Below are 26,077 nucleotides of genomic sequence, written 5' to 3'. Positions count from 1 at the left end.
AGATGACAAGATCAATGGGAAACGGGGATCATTTGGATAGGATAGAATGTGGCCTAGTTTTCGTCTCTGCTACACAGTCTGTTCGTATACTAGTAGTTTGTTCCAAGCTAGTCAGGTCCCCCCGTGGTCTGTGTGTCGGAGCTCTGCCCATGGCCCTCGCCTTGGAGCTCTCCCTGTGGTCTCTACCTCGGAGCTCCACCCTGTGGACTCCATGTTGGAATTCCACCCATGGTCTCCACGTCGGAGCTCCACCCGTGGACTCCATGTTGGAATTCCACCCGTGGTCTCCACGTCGGAGCTCCCCCGTGGTCTCCACGTCGGAGCTCTCCACCTCGGAGCTCCCCACCGTGGTCTCCAATTCGGAGCTCCCCCCTGGTCCCCGCATCGAATTGCGAATTAACGTAACAAGAGCGGGTAGAGCCGCTGCCTCACAGCGCCGGGAACCCGGGTTCCGTCCTGACCTCGGGCGCTGTCTGTGTGTGGAGTTTGCACGTTCTCCCAGCAGCGACCGTGCCTGGGTTCCCTCCGGTTTTTCTTCCACATCCCAAAGACGTGCGAGCTTGTCGGTTAATCGGCCCCCTGCAAATTGCCCCCTCGTGTGTGCGGAGTGGATGCGAAACTGGGACAACATAGAACTAGTGTGGACAGGCGATCTGTGGTCAGCGTGGACTCGGTGGGCCGAAGGGCCTGTTTCCATGCTGTGTACCAAAACTAAAACTAAACATCAGACGTAGACAAAGGCTGTGGGACGTAAGTCGGGGAGCGGGTACATCAGGACAAGGTGTGCTGCTACCTCTGCCTCTCATTCCCAACTCTACCGCTTCTAACCTTGGACTGTTGGGAGTGTCGTTCAGTCACAAACCGTTGGATTATTCCCCTGGATGTGAGGCAAGTAATTATCCCTTTAACCTTCACCAGCTCACGGCCCTTCACCGTGTTGCAAATGAAGTTCTCCCTGCGTCACAAAGCAATGAAGGAGCTGGCACTGAGTCAAGAGACGTGTGTGAGGTTGCGCACAGTTTGAGTATTGGAGGGGCCTGCTCCTAACTTTCTGGCTCCACTTTAGTCCCCCCGGCCCTCACCTTTGGGCAACCTGTGCTGGGGGAGTGGGTGGAGCAGTGGATGCCCCCGGTTGGGTTCATGAGGTCATAAGGTCGAAAGTGATAGGAGTAGAATTATCTCCCTCCCAGAATATCTCCCTCCCAGAATATCTCTCCCTCCCAAACCCCAATCCTTCTGCCACCTCCCCATAACCTCCGACACCCGTGCCAATCAGTTGTCCCAGGGCCTGACCAAGCTGGACATCCGCGGGTCCTAGCTCCAGGCGGAAGGGGTCCGAAGATGCTGCCTGACCCGCTGAGTGACCCCAGCTTTTTGTGTACATCTTTGGATTAATCCAGCATCTGCAGTTCCTCCTACACAATCCTGTCTTGCACCTTCTGATCTTATCTCTGGCCTTCATTCCAAACATTTGCCTATCAATATCCCCCCTCGCACGCCTCCACCTATTACCTCTCCCTTTTCCAGTCTTCATCTCCCCCCCCCCACCCTCCACCCCCCCCCCCCCCACAATCAGTCTGAAGAAGGGTCCTGACCCGAAACGTGGCCTATCCATGTTCTCCATAGATGCTGCCTGACCTGCTGAGTTACTCCAGCACTTTGTATCCTTTCTGAGAGATCATAGGCTGAATTCTACATGGGAATGAGTTCAGAACCAGGAGCAGTAGTCGTTGAAGACCTTATCCTTTTGCCCAAAAACGTCATAACTTACTGGAGTAACTCAACGGTGAGTCTGAAGAAGGGTCTCGACCCGAAACTACACCTATTCCTTCTCTCCAGAGATGCTGCCTGACCTGCTGAGTTGCTCCAGCTTTTTGTGTCTAACATGGATAGGTGACGATTCACAGAGTGCTGGACTAACTCAGCGGGTCAGGCAGCATCTCTGGAGAACACGGATAGGTGACGTTTCACGGAGTGCTGGAGTAACTCAGCGGGTCAGGCAGCATCTCTGGAGAACATGGATAGGTGACGTTTCACAGAGTGCTGGAGTAACTCAGCGGGTCAGGCAGCATCTCTGGAGAACATGGATAGGTGACGTTTCACAGAGTGCTGGAGTAACTCAGCGGGTCAGGCAACATCTCTGGAGAACATGGATAGGTGACGTTTCACAGAGTGCTGGAGGAACTCAGCGGGTCAGTCCAAGTCTGAAGAAGAATCCCGACTGGAAACGTCACCAATTCATGTTCTCCAGAGATGCTGCCTGACCTGCTGCGTTACCCAGCACTCTGTGTCTTTTTCGGTAAACCGGAATCTGTAGTTCCTCGTGTCATCTTATCCTTTTGCCTGTTACGCCTGCTGCCCTTTTGGTTGCATTACCCAAAAGGCACATGGATATGCAGGGAATGAAGGGATATGGGTTATGTGCAGGTTGATCAGATTTGGTCTTGGCATCATATTCAGCACAGGTATGATGGGCCGAAGGGCCTGTTCCTGTGCTGTACCTTTCTATGTTCTATGTCCAGTTTAGTTTGGAGAAACAGTCTGGAAACACGGCCCACCAAGTCCACGCCGACCATCGATCACCCGTTCTCACTAGTTCCATGTTATCCCACTTTCTCATCCACTCCCTACACACTAGGGGCAATTTTACAGAGGGCCGATTAACCTACAAACCCGCACGTCTTTGTTAAGTGGGAGGAAACTGGAGCACTGTTCTCCCTGTGACCTGCGTGGGTTTTCTCCGGGTGCTCCGGTTTCTTCCCACATTCCTAAGATTTAGATTTTTTTTTTAGATTTAGAGATACAGCGCAGAAACAGGCCCTTCGGCCCACCGGGTCCGTGCCGCCCAGCGATCCCCGCACACTAACACTATCCTACACCCATTAGGGACAATTTTTACATCTCGGAGAAAACCCACGCAGGTCACGGGGAGAACGTACAAACTCCGTACAGGTTTGCAGGTTTGTAGGTTAATTGGCTTCTGCAAAACAAAAAGTAAATTGTCCCTAGTGTGTCGGATAGTGTTAGTGTACGAGGTGTGCAGGGAGTGGATGAGAAAGTGGGATAACATAGAACATGTGTGAATGGGCGGTTGCCGTTCGGTGTGGATTCGGTGGGCTGAAGGGCCTGTTTCCGCGCTGCAAGTCTAAAGTCTAAACTGAACTAAACTAGATGTTGATAGACGCAAAATGCTGGAGTAACTCAGCGGGACAGGCAGCATCTCTGGAGAGAAGGAATGGAGAGACCCTTCTTCAGACCCGAAACGGTCAAAGGGGATGAATATCAAGGAGAATGTAGAATAGATCATTGTTAGACAGCATCTCTAGAGAAAAGGAATAGGTGACGTTTTGGGTCGAGACCCTTCTTCAGACTGAAGAAGGATCTTGAACCGAAACTTCACCCATTCCTTCCCTCCAGAGCTGCTGCCTGTCCCGCTGAATTACTCCTGCACTTTGTGTCTATCTTCGACTTAAACCAGCGTCTGCAGTTCTTTCCATATCTAAATCCTGGCCGTGCCGGCATCACCAAGTTCCCAGAAAAATAAATTAACAGTCAAAAACAAGAATGTAAATGTATGTATACAGTAAAACACAGGAATGGGCGATCAATCTGGAAAGTCGAACTTGAGAAAAATATCTTTGGGGTGACCAAAGCAGTTTGTCATTATGTGTTGAGTGAGAAACTGCTGTTTTACCTGATGGGTTCGAGGTACAGAGTGGATGCAAATTCACGATTAATTCTCAAGGTGATGCTGCCTTGCTGGTGCTGAGGAATGGCTGATAACCGGAACAGACCTGATTCATTCACATTTTTCAGAAGGGAGAAGTTGTTTGTGAAAGGTTTACACGTTTATCAGTCGGGTGGGTGGGATGGAACCATCATGACAGGTACAAACCTCCAACTGGTGATTCATCCCCATTTCCTTCCAAGTGATACAGGCTGCATATTTCCCCATAGAATTCGTAATCTCAAACAGCAGAGTGTCGCGAGAGCTTTGTTCCAATGCAGACTCCACGCAAAAGGACTGGTGGATTAAGAAGAGACACAGAGTGCTGGAGTAACTCAGCGGGTCAGGCAGCATCTCTGGAGAACATGGATAGGTGACGTTTCACAGAGTGCTGGATTGATTCAGCGGGACAATAGACAATAGGTGCAGGAGTAGGCCATTCAGCCCTTCGAGCCAACACCGCCATTCAATGCGATCATGGCTGATCACTCTCAATCAGTACCCCGTTCCTGCCTTCTCCCCATACCCCCTCACTCCGCTATCCTTAAGAACTCTATCCAGCTCTCTCTTGAAAGCATCCAACGAACTGGCCTCCACTGCCTTCTGAGGCAGAGAATTCCACACCTTCACCACTCTCTGACTGAAAAAGTTCTTCCTCATCTCCGTTCTAAATGGCCTACCCCTTATTCTTAAACTGTGGCCCCTTGTTCTGGACTCCCCCAACATTGGGAACACGTTTCCTGCCTCTAATGTGTCCAATCCCCTAATTATCTTATACGTTTCAATAAGATCCCCCCTCATCCTTCTAAATTCCAGTGTATACAAGCCTAATTGCTCCAGCCTTTCAACATACGACAGTCCCGCCATTCCGGGAATCAACCTAGAGAACCTACGCTGCAATAGCAAGAATATCCTTCCTCAAATTTGGAGACCAAAACTGCACACAGTACTCCAGGTGCGGTCTCACCAGGGCCCGGTACAACTGTAGAAGGACCTCTTTGCTCCTATACTCAACTCCTCTTGTTACGAAGGCCAACATTCCATAGGCTTTCTTCACTGCCTGCTGTACCTGCATGCTTCCTTTCAGTGACTGATGCACTAGGACACCCAGATCTCGTTGAACATCCCCTCTTCCTAACTTGACACCATTCAGATAATAATCTGCCTTTCTATTCTTACTTCCAAAGTGAATAACCTCACACTTATCTACATTAAACTGCATCTGCCATGTATCCGCCCACTCACACAACATGTCCAAGTCACCCTGCAGCCTTATTGCATCTTCCTCACAATTCACACTACCCCCCAGCTTAGTATCATCTGCAAATTTGCTAATGGTACTTTTAATCCCTTCGTCTAAGTCATTAATGTATATCGTAAATAGCTGGGGTCCCAGCACCGAACCTTGCAGTACCCCACTGGTCACTGCCTGCCATTCCGCCGCATCTCTGGAGAGCATGGATAGGTGACGTTACACAGAGTGCTGGAGTAACTCAGCGGGTCAGGCTGCATCTCTGGAGAAAATGGACAGGTGATGTTTCGAGTCTCGACCCACAACATCACCTGTCCACATTCTCCAGAGGTGCTGCCTAACCTGCTCAGTTACTCCAGCACTGTGTGTCCTGTATGTATTAACCAGCATCAGCAGTTCTTATTTCTACATTCTGAATTAAGTTCATGTCCATCAGTTATCGGAGCAGACAGGCCATTCGGCCCATCAAGTCTACTCCGCCTTTCAATCATGACTGGTCTATCTTTCCCTCTCAACCCCATTCTCCTGCCTTCTCCCCATAACCCCTGACATCCGCACTAACCAATAATCTATCAATCTTAATAATATCTATTGACGGCCTCCACAGCTTTCTGTGGCAACGAATTCCACAGATACACCACCCTCTGACTGAAGAAGTTCCTTCTCATCTCCTTTCTGGAGGTACGTTCCTTTATTCTGAGGCTGTGGCCTCTGGTCCTTGACTCTCCCACCGGAGGGAGAGGGATTCTCTCCCCATTGTGAGGGGTTCTGACCCAAAACATCACCTTTCCATGTTCTTCAGAGATGCTGCCTGACCCATTGAGTTACTCCAGCACTCTGGGTCTTCGTTTGTAAGCGAGCATCTGCCGTTCCTTGTTTCTATATTTTACTGTCGGGTTACCATTCACTCCCTATCTCTTTTAATCACCTACATAATTATGATCATGTAACCAGTGGCGAGAAATGAGCCTGTTTTTCATTTGAAAGCATAAAGTACATACTTCAACTTTCATTTGATATAAAATTGTGAGTGGCGTAGATAGGGTAGACAGCCAGAACCTTTTTCCCAGATTGGAAATATCAAAGACTAGGGGGGTACAGCTTTAAGATGAGAGGGGCAAGGTCTAAAAGAGATGCGTGAGGCAAATGTTTTTCACAGAGAGTGATGGGAGCCTGGAACGCATTGCAGGGGATGGTGCTGGAGGCAGAAATGTGGGACAACACGGAACTCGTGTGAACAAAGGAGCAAAGAGGTCCTTCTGCAGTTGCTAGGAGCAAAGAGGTCCTTCTGCAGTTGCTAGGAGCAAAGAGGTCCTTCTGCAGTTGCTAGGAGCAAAGAGGTCCTTCTGCAGTTGTACAGGGCCCTAGTGAGACCGCGCCTGGAGTACTGTGTGCTGTATTGGTCTCCAAATTTGAGGAAGGATATTCTTGCTATTGAGGGCGTGCAGCGTAGGTTTACTAGGTTAATTCCCGGAATGGCGGGACTGTCATATGTTGAAAGACTGGAGCGACTAGGCTTGTATACACTGGAATTTAGAAGGATGAGAGGGGATCTTATCGAAACGTATAAGATTATTAAGGGGTTGGACACGTCAGGGGCAGGAAACATGTTCCCAATGTTGGAGGAGTCCAGAACAAGGGGCCACAGTTTAAGAATAAGGGGTAGGCCATTTAGAACTGAGATGAGGAAAAACTTTTTCAGTCAGAGAGTTGTGAATCTGTGGAATTCTCTGCCTCAGAAGGCAGTGGAGGCCAATTCTCTGAATGCATTCAAGAGAGAACTAGATAGAGCTCTTAAGGATAGCGGAGTCAGGGGTTATGGGGAGAAGGCAGAAACGGGGTACTGATTGAGAATGATCAGCCATGATCACATTGAATGGCGGTGCTGGCTCGAAGGGCCGAATGGCCTCCTCCTGCACCTATTGTCTATTGAACGGGTGATCGCTGGTAGGCGTGGACTCGGCGGGCCAAAGGGCCTGTTTCCATGCTGTATCTCTGAACTAAACTAAATTATCTACCCCGAAAAACATCTCAACATTATGGCCTCTCTTGCCCCTTTAGGGTTGAATTGCTGAAGATACCCCCAGCATCTGCAGCTCCTTGTGTCTCATCTGTGATGGTATTTCTGAAGAAGGGCCTCGATTTGAAACATCACCTTTCCATGTTTCCAGAGATGCTGTCTGACCTGTTGAGTTACTCCAGCACTCTGTTCCCTTTCTTGGCAAGTAATAGGTGGGTGGATACAGGTGAGGGGGGGGTGGGATGGAGATAGGCAGATGGTTGGACAAAGGCCAGAGAAGTAAAGACAGAAGGTGTGAGACCAATGGACTGAAGTGTTGTGAACTGTGAAGCTAGAGGAAAGAATATGGGTAGAAGGAGGTTGGGGAGGGGAGGAAAAGGTGCAAATTCAGCTGGGCACAGGGGAGAGAGGTGGAAAAAAAACTTGTCTCCAGAGATGCTGACTGACCCTTGAGTTACTCCAGCACTTTCTGATTTTTTATGGGATCTCCAGTTTAGTTTAGGTCAGAGATAACAGCGCGGAAACAGGCCCTTCGGCCCACCGAGTCAGCGCCGCCCAGCGATCCCCGCACATTAACACCATTCTACACACACGAGGGACAGATTTACATTCATACCAAGCCAATTTTAGCCTACAAACCTGTACGTCTTTGGAGCGTGGGAGGAAACCGAAGATCTGGAGTAAACCCACGCAGGTCACGGGGAGAACGTACAAACTCCGTACAGACAGCACCCGTAGTCAGGATCGAACCCGGGTCTCTGGCGCTGTAAGGCAGCAACTCTACCGCTGTAAAGCAGCCCAGTTCTTCGCCAAAGTTCCAAGGAAGAGTTGGAGAGACAAAGGCAGACTTCAAGGCATTTCCTTTGGCAGGGAAAAGAGAATTTTAGACACACACTCTCTGAACCCGACATTGCTCGACAAAAAGGCGCACGGACTGGATCTGAAAGATCTATCCCCGAAAGAGTCGCTTTGTTCTTCGAGTGAGCGAGGATAAAGGAGCACATTTTTGTCATTCAGGACCTGCCGGCTACGGGAGACACCAGAAAGAAAGAAATGCCATTAATTCCGGAACAGAGCAGACATGATCTGAATAGCAAGCTCCCTCAAAAATGAGATGAAGTTAATATTGCTACCCAATTGTGATCAAAGTTCGCAAATACTTGGGGAGGCTGGTTTAAAACTTCTTCCTCTGGTCACGTCGGCTGGAAGATGGATGTTGTGTAGGAAGCTACTACAAACGCTGGTGTAAACCGAAGACAGACACAAAATGCTGGAGTAACTCAGCGGGACAGGCAGCATGTCTGGAGAGAAGGAATGGGTGACGTTTCGGGTCAAGACCCGTTCTGAAGAAGGGTCTCGACCTGAAACGTCACCCATTCCTTCTCTCCAGAGATGTTGCCTGTCCCGCTGAGTTACTCCAGCATTTTGTGTATATAGATGGATATTGTAGGTCTGCACTGGTATTGTACTTCCGACAATGTTCAAAATTTCCCAAACTTCCTTTCAAAAAGGGAAATTATATCTGGGCCTTTTCATTCACAAAATGCTGGAGTAACTCAGCAGGTCAGGCAGCATCTCAGGAGAGAAGGAATGGGTGACGTTTCGGGTCGAGACCCTTCTTCAGTCTGACGTTTCGGGTCGAGACCCTTCTTCAGTCTGAAGAAGGGTCTCGACCCAAAACATCACCCATTCCTTCTCTCCTGAGATGCTGCCTGACCTGCTGAGTTACTCCAGCATTTTGTGAATAAATACCTTTGATTTGTACCAGCATCTGCAGTTATTTTCTTCCGCTATCTGGGCCTTTTCAGGTCAGGACCCTTCTTCGTAGCTTCAGAGCCTTTCACTGTACGTCGGCACAGGTGACAATAAACTAAACCAACTTCATACGCAGTCTTCCCTGGTGTTAGAGGGAGTGATGATGGGAGGGAAAACTGGTGAGGGGGAGACAGGGAACTGCAGGCGCAAAGATCTTGGAACAAAACACAAAGCGTGGGAGGAACTCAAAAAGTCAGGCAGTATCTGTGGAGGGAATGGGCAAATGACTTGGGATACTTCTTCAGACTAATAGACACGGTTTCGGTATCGGGGTCCTTCTTCAGACTAACGAACCCAGTTTTGGGTCGGGACCCTTCTTCAGTCTAACAGACACAGTTTTGGGATAGGGCCTTTCTTCAGTCTAACAGACACAGTTTCAGGTCGGGACCCTTCTTCAGACTGATGACTGGTATCTTTACCTAACTCAAAGATGACTTGATAGGTCTTTTTAGGTTTAGTTTTAGGTTTATTATTGTCACATGTACTGAGGTATAGTGCAAAGCAATTTTTTTTTGTGCTATCCAAACAGATCAGATAATACCATCCCTAAATACAATCAAGTCAAACTCAAGAAGGGTTTTTTGTAGAAGTGCATGAAGCTGATTATGAGGCCAGGACTAATTTATTGTTTTAAATCAAATTCTGAGTCTCTCCTTTGGAATTCAGTGGTTCGACGTTCTATGTTCTAAGATAGCGATCTATTTTCTCCATTTTATTTTCGCTATTTCGTTTCATGATGATAATCCCAAATTTCATGATGATAATCCGCTATTTCGTTTCATGATGATAATCCCAAATAATGACCTTCCTCATTAACAACTCACTGACCCCAACTGAAGTCCACAGGTTTAGTAGGACCTTTCGGACCACCTTACCAACCAGCAATTATCGCATACCAACACCATCCTACACACACTAGGGACAATTTAAATTTATACCAAGCCAATTAACCTACAAACCTGCACGCCTTTGGAGTGTGGGAGGAAACCGGAGCACCCGGAGAAAACCCACGTGGTCACAGGGAGAACTTACAAACTCCGTTCAGACAGCACCGGCAGTCAGGATCGAACCCGGGTCTCTGACGCTGTAAGCCAGCAACTCGACCGCTGTGCCACTGTGCTGCCCAACTCTTGTACATCGGCAAGACCAAACGTAGACTGGGCGATCGCTTCACTGAACACCTTTGCTCAGTCCGCCTGGGCCTACCTGATCTCCCGGTTGCCAAACACTTTAATTTCCCCTCCCATTCCCACACTGACCTTTCTGTGCTGGGTTTCCACAATTGTCAAAGTGAGGCCAAACGCAAATTGGAAGAACAGCACCTCATATTCCACTTGGGCGGCTTACACCCCAGTGATATGAATATTGATTTCTCTAACTTCAAGTAACCCTTGCATCCCCCTCTCTCTCTGTCTCTCCCTCCCCCTACCGGCTTCAAAGTTGTCTTGTTGAGTCTCATTGTGACTCATTTTCACCTAGCCTAGAGCAAATAATGGCCTGTTTCCTTTATCAGTGTCACTTTTTTGCATATCATTCATTCCACTTGTTCTATATCTCTCTGGATCATCGTCTATATCTCTCGTTTCCCTTTCCACTGACTCTCAGTCCGAGGAAGGGTCTCGTCCAGAAACGTCACCTATTCCTTTTCTCCGGAGATGCTGTCTGACCCCCTGAGACACTCCAGCTTTTTGTGTCTATCTTAAGTATACGATTCCCATACAACTTTACTGATCCCGGAGGGAAATTGGTCTGCCAACAGTCAAAAGATACAGTTTCAAGGCATTGAAAGTGTCATTTGCATTATAATAATAATGATGAAATGTAATTGACCAGTTATTGCATAGCACATATGAGACCAGCATCTGCATTTCCTTCCTACACATGATGTCCACTGTGCCTTGTGACTGTAAAGCCAGAGCCGAGTGCAAGATATCTTGAGAACAATTCAGGACTCCAGTCCTCTATTGAAAAACCAGCTCACCTTCGTCCCAAATAGTCCCACATGATCCTCGGCAATGTGCAGATTATGTTCAGAGGATTGAATCCCAAATGGGAAACTTGGAACCGAGTGTGCATGTTTCCCAAAAAACCAAAGGAAAACAGTTGTTGTTTAAATTGAACAAACGCCATTCATGTGTTGAGACACAAAGTGCTGGAGTAACTCAGAGGGTCGGGCAGCATCTCTGGAGAACATGGATCGGCAATGTTTTGAGTCGGGACCCTTCTTCAGACTCGAGACACAGAGTGCTGGAGTAACTCAGCGGGCCAGGCAGCATCTCTGGAGAACATGGTTTAGTTTAGCTTAGTTTAGTTTAGATTATTATCACATGTACTGATGTGCAGTGAAAATCTTTTTGTTGCGTGCTCTCCAGTCAGCAGAAAGACCATGCATGATTCCAATCAAGCCATGCACAGTGTACAGATGCAGGATAAAGGAAATAACATTCCGGATAGGTGATGTTTCAAGTCGGGACCCTTCTTCAGACTCAAAAGACACAAAGTGCTGGAGTAACTCTGCATAGAGACACAAAGTGCTGGAGGAACTTTATTTTTTTTGCAAAAAGCACAGTTCCTTGTGATTCCATTCACATGTTGATTTTTAAACAGTCAATGTTTTGAATGGGATTTACCTATGCTTGAGTATTCTTAGCAACGCTTTTGTTTATTACTGTCACTTGTACCAAGGTACAGTGAAAAGCTTTTGTTGCGTGCTATCCAGTCAAAGAAAAGACTTACAAGCAAGCTGTCCACAGTGCACAAAGGGCACAACATTTAATGTAAGATGAAGGCCGATTAAAGATAGTTCAATCTACCTCCAGTGTCCCTGAATCTGGAGGTGTGCGTTTTCACACTTCTGTACCTCTTGCCTGATGGGAGAGGGGAGAAGAGGGAGTGACCGGGATGAAACTGGTCCTTGACTATGATGCTGGCCTTTCCGAGGCAGCGTGAAGTGTAGATGGAGTCAATGGTTTGCGTGATGTTGTGGTCTACGTGGTAGAAACTCACACTTGTACAATTTCCCCTCTTGTTTGGATCTAAGGTCATTTCATCCCATTAAGTCAAATGATAAATGTTTGTGTAAACTCCATTTTATGCACCATACACCCTTGATAGAAAGGAATCAGAATTATCAGGTTGATCGCAACTATTGGATCAATGTTGTGCAACAGTGCTGCATTTAATCGCACTGTTTTAAAAGAAGCCGTCAGAGCAGGTAGGAGTTTGTCAGTGTTGACGGATGCAGAGTTGATATTGTGCATTTATATTGCTAATTGTCTCTTTAATGTTTTACCACTCCGCTGTTGCCAAGGCGGCAGTAATTACATGTCCCACAAACATCCACAGTAATTAGGATCGCTGCTGAATTTATTAACTACAAAGTCTTCTCTGCTTCCCCGTCCCAACGACTTCACAGCACGGCTGGCTGATCAATACTGATTGTTAGAAACGGCCAAAGAAAGCAAAAACTGCTTCAAAGGCCTGGTGCTGTCGAGTTTAGCTTTACAAATTCTGTGGTAAACATACATAGACCATTGGTTTTGTTTTTTTGCACTTTTATTCTTTGTTTCTTTTATGTGTATATGTGTATACATATATATATATATATATATATATATAAATATATATATATATATATATACAGTATGTGGGTGTGTGTGTTTTATATATATGTGTATTTGTGTGTGTGATATATGTGTGCAATATATGTGTATATAAATGTGTGTGTGTGTCCATATATGTGTGTGATATATGTGTGTGATATATGCGTGTGATATATGTATATATATGTGTGTGTGATATATGTGTGTGATATGTGTATATAGGCATGTGTATATGAATATATATATGATATATGTGTGAATGTGTATGTATGTATGTATGTATGTATGTATATATGTATGTATGTAAGTATGTAGGGTAAGAAAATAACTGCAGATGCTGGTACAAATTGAAGGTATTTATTCACAAAATGCTGGAGTAACTCAGCAGGTCAGGCAGCATCTCAGGAGAGAAGGAATGGGTGACGTTTCGGGTCAAGACCCTTCTTCAGACTGATGTATGTATGTATGTATATATATATATATATGTGATATATACAGTATGTGTATGTACATGCATACACCCAGATATTAGTTTAGTTTAGATAGACACAAAAAGCTGGAGTAATTCAGCGGGACAGGCAGCATCTCTGGAGAGAAGGAATGGGTGACGTTGCGGGTCGAGACCTTTTAGTTTATTTAGTTTCATTTAATTTAGTTTCGTTTATTGTCACATGTACCGAGGTACAGTGAAAAGCGTGCTAACCAGTCAGCGGAAAGACAATACATGATTAGTATGATGTTTCATGACACTAAAACACCCTCGACCTTTAGCTCTTCAACATAGAACAGTACAGAGCAGGATAGACACAAAAATCTGGAGCAACTCAACTCAACTGTGCGGCACGGTGGCGCAGCGGTAGAGTTGCTGCCTTACAGCGAATGCAGCGCCGGAGACTCAGGTTCGATCCTGACTACGGGCGCCGTCTGTACGGAGATTGTACGTTCTCCCCATGACCTGCGTGGGTTTACTCCGAGATCTTAGGTTTCCTCCCACACTCCAAAGACGTACAGGTTTGTAGGTTAATTGGCTGGGCAAAATGTAAAAAAAAGATTAAAAATTGTCCCTAGCGTGTGTAGGATAGTATTAGTGTGCGGGGATCGCTGGGCGGCGTAGACCCGGTGGGCTGAAGGGCCTGTTTCCGCGCTGTATCTCTAAATCTAAAATCTAAATCTAAAAAATCACACATGCACACAAACTTACACATATACACATATATCTAATATTTATTTATATGCATGTGTGTGTGTGTGTGTATGTATGTATATATATATATAGGTTGGTAGAGAGTATTTATATATACAAAGGGGTGGAAAAGTGGAACAGCTGGTAGACTCTGTCTTTGTGGAGTTTGCATGAGACAGCGTGGGTTTTCTGCAGGTGCTCCGGTTTCCTCCCACATCCCAAAGACGTGCGAGTTTGTACGATAATCGTCTCTCTGTAAACTGCACCTGGTGTGTGGGGAGTGGATGAGAAAGTGGGGGAACATAGAACTGGTGTGAACGTGTGATCGATGGTCGGCATGGACTCGGTGGGCCGAAGGGCCTGTATCCATGCAAATCAATTAAAATATACATGGGCTGTTTCTTTATGGGAAATTACTTGTCTTTGTTCTTGAAATTAATCATTGATCTTCTTTGAGTAATGAAATCTCCTGAGCATAATTATTGCCATCTCAATCCTTTATTTATCCTTTGATAATATTCATAAGTCAGAGGAGCAGAGTTAGGCCACTCGGCCCATCGAGTCGACACTGCCATTCAATCGTGGCTGATCTATCGTTCCCTCTCAATCCCATTCTCCTGCCTTCTCCCCATAACCTTTGACAACCTTACTAATCAAGGCTGATTTACAACCAAACATGTCCTATTAAAGTCTTCAGCACTGTGTTATATTGCAGCACTGTTTCCTGACATCTTCAGTTTAGTTTAGTGTAGTTTATTGTCACGTGTACCGAGGTACAGTGAAAAGCTTTTGTTGCGTGCTAACCAGTCAGCGGAAAGACTGTACATGAATACAATCGAGCCAATTACAGTGTATAGATACATGATAAGGGAATAACGTTTAGTGCAAGGTAAAGCCAGCAACGTTCGATCAAGGATAGTCCGAGGGTCACCAAAGAGGTAGATAGTAGTTCAGCATTGCTCTCTGGTTGTGGTGGGATGGTTCAGTTGCCTGATAACAGCTGGGAAGAAACTGTCCCTGAATCTGGAGGTGTGCGGAGAGGGGAGAAGTGGTAGTGGCCAGGGTGTGACTGGTCCTTGATGATGCTACTGGCCTTGCCGAGGCTGCATTCATTAAAAGAGTTGATTAAGTGCTGGATTCTGCAAGTTGTGAAGAAAAAAGTATGAGTGCAGGTGATCAATTATGGCACGGTGGATCGTGATGCTGGGGAACGTGACCTCTTCAACGTATGCAGTTGGGGCTGACTGATGAGGATTGCTCCGTACAACTGATCTTGATTTCTGCTCAATTACCTTCAGGGTCACGGAGCAATTGCGCGGAGATTCATCTTTATTGGGGTTGCTTTTCTAGTTGTATAGACTTTCCCCAGGAGAGGACGTTAACATTGAGATTGCCCACAGCAACGGAGATCGTGCACAGTTTGTTGAACAGGAGCAAAACAAAAGACACAGAGTGCTGGAGTAACTCAGTGGGTCAGGCAGCATCTCTGGAGAACATGGATAGGTGATGTTTCACAGAGTGCTGGAGTAACTCAGCGGGCCAGGCAGCACCTCTGGAGAACATGGATCGGTGACGTTTCACAGAGTGCCGGAGTAACTCAGCGGGTCAGGCAGCATCTCTGGAGAACATGGATAGGTGACGTTTCGGGTCGGGACCCTTCTTCAGACTGATTGTGGTGATTGGGAGCAAGCTGGAAAAGTTTACTTTAGTTTAGTTTAGAGATACAGCATGGAAACGGGCCCTTCGGCCCACCGAGACCGCGCCGACCAGCGATCCACGCATATTAACACTATCCTATGCACACGAGGGACAATTTAAGAGAGAGAGAGAGAGAGAGAGAGAGAGAGAGAGAGAGAGAGAGAGAGAGAGAGAGAGAGAGAGAGAGAGAGAGAGAGAGAGAGAGAGAGAGAGAGAGAGAGAGAGAGAGAGAGAGAGAGAGAGAGAGATTTCATAAACTAACAAAAATAAACATAAACATTCTTAAATTATTAAAATTCATAAAACATCCCTAAATAATGGGCAAAAATTACTGCATAACATGGGTGAATGAGGGACTGTATCTGCACACTAGGAAGCACAGACAGGACTGATGGAAGACCATGAGTCACGTCATGATACAATAATCCATCACATACAGCTCCTGTCCACTGACCACTAATGGCCGTTTCACTCTGGCACGTCTCTAAATATATTCCCCATGATTATTATACTTTTAAATCATATAACAGGTTGAAGACTTTATTATAACACCCAAGAATTTTCCAAGAATATGCCGTGCGTGCATAATAAAGTTACGAATATGAAATTATACACAAAAATGACTCCAAAATGCACTGGCCTATTTATCACTATTTCTCGCGGAACCCCTAGTGGCCTCTCTCTCAACCCTAGCGTTCTGGGGGACCCCGGCTGCGAGACGCTGCTCTGGAGTGTGGGAGGAAACGGAAGATCTCAGAGAAAACCTGCCCAGTCACGGGGGAACGTACAAACTCCATACATCAGCACCCCTAGTCGGAATCTCCGACGCTGAAAGCATTGTAAAGCAGCAAAAGATGTAGAAACAAGGAACTGTGAATGCTAGTTTCTACCGAATATAGACACAAAGTGCTGGAGCGACTCAGCAGGTCAGGCGGCGTCTCTAGAGGAAAAAGATGGGTGATGTTTCGGCTTGGGACCCTCTTATTCAGACTGCTTTTTTCTCCAGCAATGCTGCCTGACCCACTGAGTTACTCTAGCACTTTGTGTCTATCTTCGGCATAAACCAACATCTACAGTTCCAATCTACACAGTGAAATTAGGCCACTTTGTATTCCTTGACTTGAATTGACACTCACTGTTCAATGAATCATCCTGGACACTTATGCTGGTTTACAGCAAAGATAGACACAAAGTGCTGGGGTAACTCTGCGGGTCAGGCAGCATCTCTGGAGAAAAAAAGATGGGTGACGTTTCGGGTCAGGACCCTTCATCAGACCAGCATCTGCAGTGTGTAGGAAGGAACTGCAGATGCTGGTTTAAACTGAAGATAGGCACAAAGTGCTGGAGTAACTCAACGGGACAGGCAGCATCTCTGGAGAGAAGGAATGGGTGACGTCTCGGGTCAAGACCCTTCTTCAGACTGAAAGTCATGGGAAAGGGAAACGAGAGACGTAGACGATGATGTAGGGATATAGAACAAATGAATGAAAGATATGCAAACAGGTAACAATGGTATAAAGGTAACAGGCCACTGTTAGCTGTAGCTAGGTGAGAATGAAAGACTCGGGTGGGGGAGGGATGGAGAGAGAGTGGTTACTTGAAGTTAGAGAAATCAATGTTCATTCTGTAGGTATTTATTCACAAAATGCTGGAGTAACTCAGCAGGTCAGGCAGCATCTCAGGAGAGAAGGAATGGGTGACGTTTCAGGTCGAGACCCTTCTTCAGACTGAATGTTCATTCCGTGGTGTGTTGTAAGCTGCCCAAGCGAAATATGAGGTGCTGTTCCTCCAATTTGCGTTTAGCCTCACTCTGACAATGGAGGAGGCCCAGGACAGAAAGGGTCAGTGTGGGAATGGGAAGGAGAATTAAAGTGGACAACAGAGGAGGCCTAGGACTTTCTTTGTTTCTAGAAGCCAATGTATATTGTAGTGGAGAAAAGGCACAGGGCATGGTACATGGGTTTGTGGGGAGCGTTGGAGGTTACTATTCCATCTAAAGTTAAATTCTGCATCCATTCATGTGAAAAAAGGAAGTCTACATTATTTACATCAAAATAATATCTATCTGTGATTCCTACATCGTCCCCTGCCATTGTTGTCATGTGGACTACGGGTGCTGCACTGTAAGGAGTTTGTACGTTCTCCCCGTGACCTGCGTGGGTTTTCCCCGACTCTCAATCTGAGGAAGAGTCTCGACCCGAAACGTCGCCTATTCCTTTTCTCCAGAGATGCTGCCTCTGAGGTACTCCAACATTTTGTGTCCATCTTCGGTGTAAACCAGCATCGGCAGTTCCTTCGTACGCATAGAACAGCACAACACAACAGCCGTCTGTGCGGAGTTTGTACGTTCTCCCCGTGACCTGCGTGGGTTTTCTCCGAGATCTTCGGTTTCCTCCCACACTCCAAAGACGTACAGGTATGTAGGTTAATTGGCTGGGTAAATGTAAAAATTGTCCCTAGTGGGTGTAGGATAGTGTTAATGTGCGGGGATCGCTGGGCGGCACGGACTTGGTGGGCCGAAAAGGCCTGTTTCCGGCTGTATATATATGATGATATATGATATGAAACCCAGTGATGTTGATCTACACTGAGTTTGTGAGACCAGCAAGTCAGCTGAATCTCGCCCAGAGCCGATGCTGTCAGAGTGAACTTGCCTCGTGAACAATTTAACAAAGAACAAAATGCTGGACAGGCAGCGTCTCTGGAGAGAAGGAATGGGTGGCGATTCGGGTTGAGACCCTTCTGCAGACTGAGAGTCAGGGGAGAGGGAAACCGGAGATATGGAAGGGTACAAAGAGACTGTCCTCTGATTCTCAGTCTGAAGAAGGGTCTCGACCCGAAACGCCACCCATCCCCTCTCTCCAGAGATGCTGCCTGTTCCGCTGAGTTACTCCAACGTTTTGTGTCATCCAACTTCTGCAGTCCCTTCCTTTACTTAACAAAGAACAAAGAGAACAGCACGGTGGCGCAGCGGGTAGAGCCTCTGCCTCACAGCACCAGGGGCCTGGGTTCGATCCTGACCTCGGGTGTGCGTGGAGTCTGCACGTTCCCCCTGTGACCGCGTGGGTTTCCTCCGGGTGCTCCGGTTTCCCCCCCACACCCGAGCGGGTTCGCAGGTCCTCTGTAAAATATGAGAAAGTGGGATAACATAGAACTAGTGTGAGCGTGAGATCAATGGTCGGTGCGGACTCGGTGGGCCAAAGTCTGAGGTTAATCACAGGCAGGGCATTATGCAGCTGGGCTTTTATATTTACTTCAGACCACAGATAGGCGGAAAAATGGGTTATTTGCGAACATTTGTTGTTGCAGTCCTTTGCTTGGGGAGGAAAAACAGTTTACATAGAGGTAGAACAGGGCGGCACAGGGACATACCTTTTGGCCCACAACATCTGTGCCGAACATGATGCCAAGTTGAAACTGTTCTCCTCGGCCTGCACGTGATCCATATCCCTGCATTGTCTGCACATCCATGTGCCCATCTAAAAGCCGCTTGTAATGCACTGCCACATCTGCCTTCACCACCACCCCCGGCAGCACGTTTCAGGCACCACCACTATCCTCTGTCTAGGATAAGTTACCTTGCACATCTCATGCTATTGAGGGAGTGCAGCGTAGGTTTACTAGGTTAATTCCAGGAATGGCGGGACTGTCGTATGTTGAAAGACTGGAGCGACTAGGCTTGTATACACTTGAATTTAGAGGGGATTTTATCAAAACGTATAAGATTATTAAGGGGTTGGACACATTAGAGGCAGGAAACGTGTTCCCAATGTTGGGGGAGTCCAGAACCAGGGGCCACAGTTTAAGAATAAGGGGTAGGCCATTTAGAACGGAGATGAGGAAAAACCTTTTCAGTCAGAGAGTTGTAAATCTGTGGAATTCCCTGCTTCAGAAGGCAGTGGAGGCCAATTCTCTGAATGCATTCAAGAGAGAGCTAGATAGAGCTCTTAAGGATAGCGAAGTCAGGGGGTATGGGGAGAAGGCAGGAACGAGGTACTGATTGTGAATGATCAGCCATGATCACATTGAATGGCGGTGCTGGCTCGAAAGGCCGAATGGCCTCCTCCTGCACGTATTGTCTATTGTCTCATGGGCAGCATGGTGGCGCAGGGGTAGAGTTGCTGCCTTACAGCACTTGCAGCGCCAGAGACCCGGGTTCAATCCCAATTACAGGTGCTGTCTGTACGGAGTTTGTACGTTCAAAGACGCGCAGGTTTGTAGGTTAATTGGCTTGGTATAAATGTAAATTGCCCCTAGTGTGTGTAGGGTTGGGTTAATGTGCGGGGATCGCTGGTCGGCGTGGACTCGGTGGGCCGAAGGGCTTGTCTCCTCGCTACCAAAGTAAACTAAACTAAACTTATTTCCCTATAAAACTAAAACTAAACTTTGCCCCTCTCACCTTGATGCTCTGCTCTCTTAGTTCGCTGCACAGATTTGCAATGAAAATCCAGGCCGAGCTTATTAAGTGGAGAATGGTACATTGGATGTTGTTCAAGTTCTTACTTCAAGGCTTCAGCCAGAGAATGGGTCTGACAAGATAGCTCGAGACAGCCGGGTCAAATGTGTAAAGGTGCGTGGAATCGAAAGGAAATTGGATCCTAAATTAGCTCGGTGGCAGTAAACAGAGTCTGAGGGGTGTTGTTTTGTGACTGTCAAGCTGTTAGTAATGGGTTCTGCAAAATTCATAGAGTCAAACAGCACAAGAGGGCTGTGGAGGCCAGGTCCATGGATATTTGTAAGGCAGAGGTAGATAGATTCGTGATTAGTATGGGTGTCAGGGGTTATGGGGAGAAGGCAGGAGAATGGGGTTAGGAGGGAGAGATAGATCAGCCATGATTGAATGGTGGAGTAGAATGGCCTAATTCTGAGTAGACTTGATGGCCCAAATTCTGGTCCTATCACGTTTGATTTTTAGATTTTAGATTTAGAGATACAGCGCAGAAACAGGCCCTTGGGCCCACCGGGTCCGCGCCGCCCAGCGATCCCCGCACACTAACACCATCCTACACACACTAGGGACAATTTTTTACATTTGCCCAGCCAATCCAACCTACATACCTGTACGTCTTTGGAGTGTGGGAGGAAACCGAAGATCTCGGAGAAAACCCACGCAGGTCACGGGGAGAACGTACAAACTCCGTACAGACGGCGCCCGTAGTCAGGATCGAACCTGAGTCTCCGGCGCTGCATTCACTGTAATCATAAATTTCCAATGCATTGTGCTTGATTGGAGGGAGAGCAGAGACTTGAGGGAAGTATATAATTATTATTAGATAGGGTAGACAGTCAGAACCTTCACCCCTGGGTGGAAATGTCCAACACTAGAGGGCTTAGCTTTAAGGTGAGAGCTGCAAACTTTAAAGGAGATGTGTGGGGCAATTTCATTTGTACGCAGAGGGCAGTGGGTGATTGGAATGCAGTATCTGGGGTGGTGGTGGAGCTAGTAGATACACTAGTGGTGTTTGAGAGGCTTTTGAATAGGCACATGGATTGCAGGGAATTGAGGGATATGGATCATGTGCAGGCAGATGAGGTAGTTAATCTTGGCATCATGTTTGGCATGGACATTGTGGGCAGAAGGGCCTGTTCCTGTGGGTTTTTTTAGATTTAGAGATACAGCGCAGATACAGGCCCTTCGGCCCATCGGGTCCGCGCCGCCCAGCGATCCCCGCACACTAACACTATCCTACACCCACTAGGGACAATTTTTGACATTTGCCCAGCCAATTAACCTACATACCTGTACGTCTTTGGAGTGTGGGAGGAAACCAAAGATCTCGGAGAAAACCCAAGCAGGTCACGGGGAGAACGTACAAACTCCGTACAGACGGCTGTTGTGTTGTGCAGTTCTATGCGTAAGAAGGAACTGCTGGTTTACACCGAAGATAGACACAAAATGTTGGAGTAACTCAGAGGCAGCATCTCTGGAGAAAAGGAATAGGCGACGTTTCGGGCCGAGACTCTTCCTCAGACTGAGAGTCGGGGAAGAGGGAAACTTGAGGCTTGAAAAGGTACAGAAGCAATCAGAGCCAGTGTCAATGGCCAAGGAAAGGTGGAGCCCACAATGGTCCATTGTGGAGGAGGTGTTAGCGATGGGACACGAACAGTGAAACTAGTACGACCACTAGAGTTGGGGGGGGGGTGCGGAGAGAAAGGGAATTTAGGGTTACTTGATGTTAGAGAAGTCAATATTCACACCGCTGGGGTGTAAGCTGCCCAAGCAAAATATGAGATGCTGTTCCTCCAATTTGCATTGGGCCTCACTCTGACAATGGAGGAGGCCCAGGACAGAAAGGTCAGTGTGGGAATGGGAGGGGGAGTTAAAGTGTTTGGCAACCGGGAGATCAGGTAGGCCCAGGCAGACCGAGCGATGTTCTACGATTCTATGTTCTGAGATGTTCCAATATCTAAGTTCTCCATTTTACATTTGGCCTACTGTTCCATGTTCTCTGTAAGCTCATAAGGGTGGACAGGAATTCAGTTGAGAGTCTCGTTTGAAAAAAAATATTCCACTCCCGGAGTGACTTTTGTCATTCTGCTTCAAGAACTAAGTGCCTTTGAATCCAAGGATCTTACCTTTCCCGAAATAGTTTTGATTTGAAAGCACCTCCATTGGCATGAATGATGTCTGCATTGTGCAAGCAGCTGTTAATGTTTGCTGGTTGTGTCGTCTCGTGCTGGACGATTGCTTTGGAGTTGAGCGCTGCACCTGTCCAAGGGGAAACGTGTGTCCTTTCCAGCTCATCGGTTCGAGCTAATGATGAGTCAATAGACAATAGACAATAGACAATAGACAATAGGTGCAGGAGTAGGCCATTCAGCCCTCCGAGCCAGCACCACCATTCAATGCGATCATGGCTGATCACTCTCAATCAGTACCCCGTTCCTGCCTTCTCCCCATACCCCCTCACTCCGCTATCCTTAAGAGCTCTATCCAGCTCTCTCTTGAAAGCATCCAACGAACTGGCCTCCACTGCCTTCTGAGGCAGAGAATTCCACACCTTCACCACTCTCTGACTGAAAAAAGGTCGATTCTCGGTGAAGACGGCTAAACAATTGGCAAAGATCGACACAAAGTGCTGGAGTAACTCAGCGGGACAGGCAGCATCTCTGGACAGAAGGATTGGGTGACAGCCCTGATTGGTTTCTGCACCTATTAATGCCTATTCATGCCTCTCGTCTCCCTCTCCACCTGACATTCAGTCTGAAGAAGGGTCTCGACCCAACACCTTCACTCATTCCTTCTCTCCAGAGTTGCGACCTGTCCCCGCTGAGTTACCCCAGCGTTTTGTGTCTATTTTTGGCGTGAACCGGCCTCTGCAGTTCCTTCCTAAACAATTAGCGAGATTCCTTGGGTTGGACCACTTTACAGCCAACAAGCTGCCCTGCTCCATCGATCCAGTGCCTCCAGGACGCCCAGCCTGAAGGTGCGATTACGAGCAACTGCACTTATAGACAATAGACAATAGGTGCAGGAGGAGGCCATTCAGCCCTTCGAGCCAGCACCACTATTCAATGTGATCATGGCTGATCATTCTCAATCAGTACCCCGTTCCTGCCTTCTCCCCATACCCCCTGACTCCTCTATCCTTAAGAGCTCTATCTAGCTCTCACTTGAATGCATTCAGAGAATCGGCCTCCACTGCCTTCTGAGGCAGAGAATTCCACAGATTCACAACTCTCTGACTGAAAAAGTTTTTTCTCGTCTCCGTTCTAAATGGCCTATCCCTTATTCTTAAACTGTGGTCCATTGTTCTGGGTGACAGTGAAAGTTATTCAAAGTGTTTAATCAGTGCTTATAATAGGTCAATGTGATGGTCCATCGCCCGGCACGGCTCGGCCGCGGGGCCTTCCATCGCCCGGCACGGCTCGGCCGCGGGACCTTCCATCTCCTTGCGGGGGCTACGGGAGTCGGAAGCCTTGGCCACCTCGGCAGAAGTCGAACTATCTGTCCGTGGGAGAAGCATGGGGGAAGAGAGAAGACATTTTCTTGCCTTCCATCACAGTGAGGGGGTGTCTGGAGGAGTCACTGTGATGGATGTTTGTGTTAAAATTGTGTGTCTTGTGCCTTTTACTCTGTGCTGTTGTGGCTGAGTGGCAAATGATTTCCGTTCAATTCACTTTGAATGACAATAAAGGTAATTCGGATTCAGATTCAGAAAAAAATTAACTCACTCAAATCACTCTGTGATCATTCACACTGTTTGAGGGGTGGCCCGGTAGAGTTGCTGCCTTACAGCGCCAGAGACCCGCGTTTCATCCTGACCGCTTCCTGACTGTGTGGAGTTTGTACCTTCTCTCTGTGACCTTGTGGGTTTTCTCCAGGTGCTCCGGTTTCCTCCCACACTCCAAAGACGTGCAGGTTTGTAGGTTAATTGGCTGCTGTAAGTAAATTGCACATTGTCCCTAGTGTGTAGTGTACGGGGTGATCGCTGGTCGGCAAGGGCTCGATGGGCTGAAAGGCCTGTTTCTGCGCTGTATCTCTGAAGTCTGAATAAACAGAACTTGTTTAAAGTGCAGAAATCCACTGGGAAGTAGAGATCTCCTGAATGTCTGTACACTGATCCACAGTTATAAAGGACCTTCATTTAGAGTTCGCACCTCACCAACGTGAGATGAAATGACTCTCCCTATTCATAGCCAAATGATGATAGGCCTCTCAACGCAGAGACCTCCTAATGGAGGGGTTTCAGGCTGATTAGCAAGGCCTGGAGATAAAAGAAGCCATAGATGCTGAAATATTGAGCAAAAAAACACAAGCACTGGAGGAACTCAGTGGGTCAGGCAGCATCTGTGGAGGGAATGAGCAGGCAACGCTTCGGGGTCAGGATCCTTCTTCAGACTGAGGGAGTAGAGGGCAGAGAAAGCTGGAAAGGAGAGGTGGGGGCAGGACCATGTCCTTCCACGCCGAGGATAGGGGCCAAACGCAGATGGGTGGTACTGGTGTAGCCGGGACATGTTGGTTGGCATGGGCAAGTTGGGCCGAAGGGCCTATTTCAATGCTGTATGAATGACTCTATGCCTCTTTCACCCCTTCTCCTTTGCTCTATTTATTGTACTTAAGTTTGACTTGATTATACTTATGTACCTGATGTGCTTGGATAGCGTGCAAAGCAAACCTTTTCACTGTACCTCTTTGCACATGACAATAACAAACCCAACACTAACACCAGGTTTAAGGACAGCTTCTTCCATCAACAACCATCAGGCTATTGAACACCACCACCTACAACGAGATCTGGGTGTCCTAGTGCATCAGTCACTGAAAGGAAGCATGCAGGTACAGCAGGCAGTGAAGAAAGCCAATGGAATGTTGGCCTTCATAACAAGAGGAGTCGAGTATAGGAGCAAAGAGGTCCTTCTGCAGTTGTACAGGGCCCTAGTGAGACCGCACCTGGAGTACTGTGTGCAGTTTTGGTCTCCAAATTTGAGGAAGGATATTCTTGCTATTGAGGGCGTGCAGCGTAGGTTTACTAGGTTAATTCCCGGAATGGCGGGACTGTCATATGTTGAAAGGCTGGAGCGATTGGGCTTGTATACATTGGAATTTAGAAGGATGAGAGGGGATCTTATCGAAACATATAAGATTATTAAGGGGTTGGACACGTTAGAGGCAGGAAACATGTTCCCAATGTTGGGGGAGTCCAGAACAAGGGGCCATTTGTTTATTGTATATTATCTGTGTGTGTGTGTGTGTGTGTGTGTGTGTGTGTGTGTGTGTGTGTGTGTGTGTGTGTGTGTGTGTTATGCTGCAGAAAGTAAGAATTTCATTGTTCAATCGCTGGTACATTTGACAATTAAACACGCTTGACTCCTGCCTCTCTTCAACTCTTTTCATCTCTTTTAGTACGAATTCAAGGCCAAGAACATCAAGAAGAAGAAGGTGAACATAATGGTGTCAGTGGATGGGGTCAAAGTCCTTCTCAGGAAGAAGAAGAAGGTGGGTAGACCTTGGCCAAGCAGTGATTAACAACCAGGCCTCTTTTCCCCGGAGCGTTCGATCGTCACCCGTTAACGAAGGCTAATGTTTTACAATCCCCTTGATTTACTGAGTGCAGCTTGAAGTGATTTGCGGGCAATGTGTCCATTTACGACCTGTGTCGGCTGCACCAGGACTTTGAACCTTGAGTATTTATAGGCGTGTGGTCTGGTCACTGGCAGAGCTTGTAAAGGTCTGGGCTCTGGGAGCGGTTATGATCGAACCTGACTCTTTTATTGTAGTTTCGTTCAGCGATACAGCGCGGAAACAGGCCCTTCGGCCCCACCGAGTCCACGCCGACCAGCGATCATCCCTTACACTAACACTATCCTACACACTGGGGACAATCTACTACTTTACCGAAGCCAGTTAACCTACAAACTGTATTTGGAATTTGTGTGGAAACCCATGCAGTCACGGGGAGAATGTACAAACACAGACAGTGCCCGTAAATTGCCCCTCGTGTGTCGGGAGGGGATGAGAAAGTGGGATAACGTAGAACTAGTTTAATTTAGAGATCCAGCGTGGAAACAGGCCTTCGGCCTACCGAGCCTGTGACTACCAGCGATCGCCCCGTACTCTAGTTCTATCCCACACACCAGGAACAGATAACAGAAGCCCATTAATAGACAATAGACAATAGACAAACCTGCACGTCTTTGGAGTGAGGGAGGAAACCGGAGCCACCAGAGGAAGCCCACGTGGTCTCGGGGGAACGTGCAAACTCCGTACAGGCAACACCCGTGGTCAGTGTCGAACCCGCGTCTCTGGCGCTGTGAGGCAGCGACTCTACCGCCGCGC

At 47.4% G+C, this 26,077-nt stretch overlaps 1 protein-coding gene across 2 annotated transcripts in view; it reads left to right on the top strand.

Moving 5' to 3' along the window:
* Positions 1 to 26,077, top strand: part of nos1apa (nitric oxide synthase 1 (neuronal) adaptor protein a) — a 293,742-nt gene that overhangs the window by 141,483 nt on the left and 126,182 nt on the right. For both annotated transcript variants that reach the window (XM_078407763.1, XM_078407764.1), the window contains exon 3: positions 25,145 to 25,237. In XM_078407763.1, the coding sequence (XP_078263889.1) occupies positions 25,145 to 25,237 (93 nt within the window). The remainder of the gene's footprint in view (positions 1 to 25,144; positions 25,238 to 26,077) is intronic.

The sequence above is a fragment of the Rhinoraja longicauda genome, chromosome 11 (assembly GCF_053455715.1).
Source record: "Rhinoraja longicauda isolate Sanriku21f chromosome 11, sRhiLon1.1, whole genome shotgun sequence".
Lineage (NCBI taxonomy): Eukaryota > Metazoa > Chordata > Chondrichthyes > Rajiformes > Arhynchobatidae > Rhinoraja > Rhinoraja longicauda.
The sequence above is the reverse complement of the archived record's forward strand: the minus strand, read 5'-3'. Positions and strand labels throughout refer to the sequence as shown.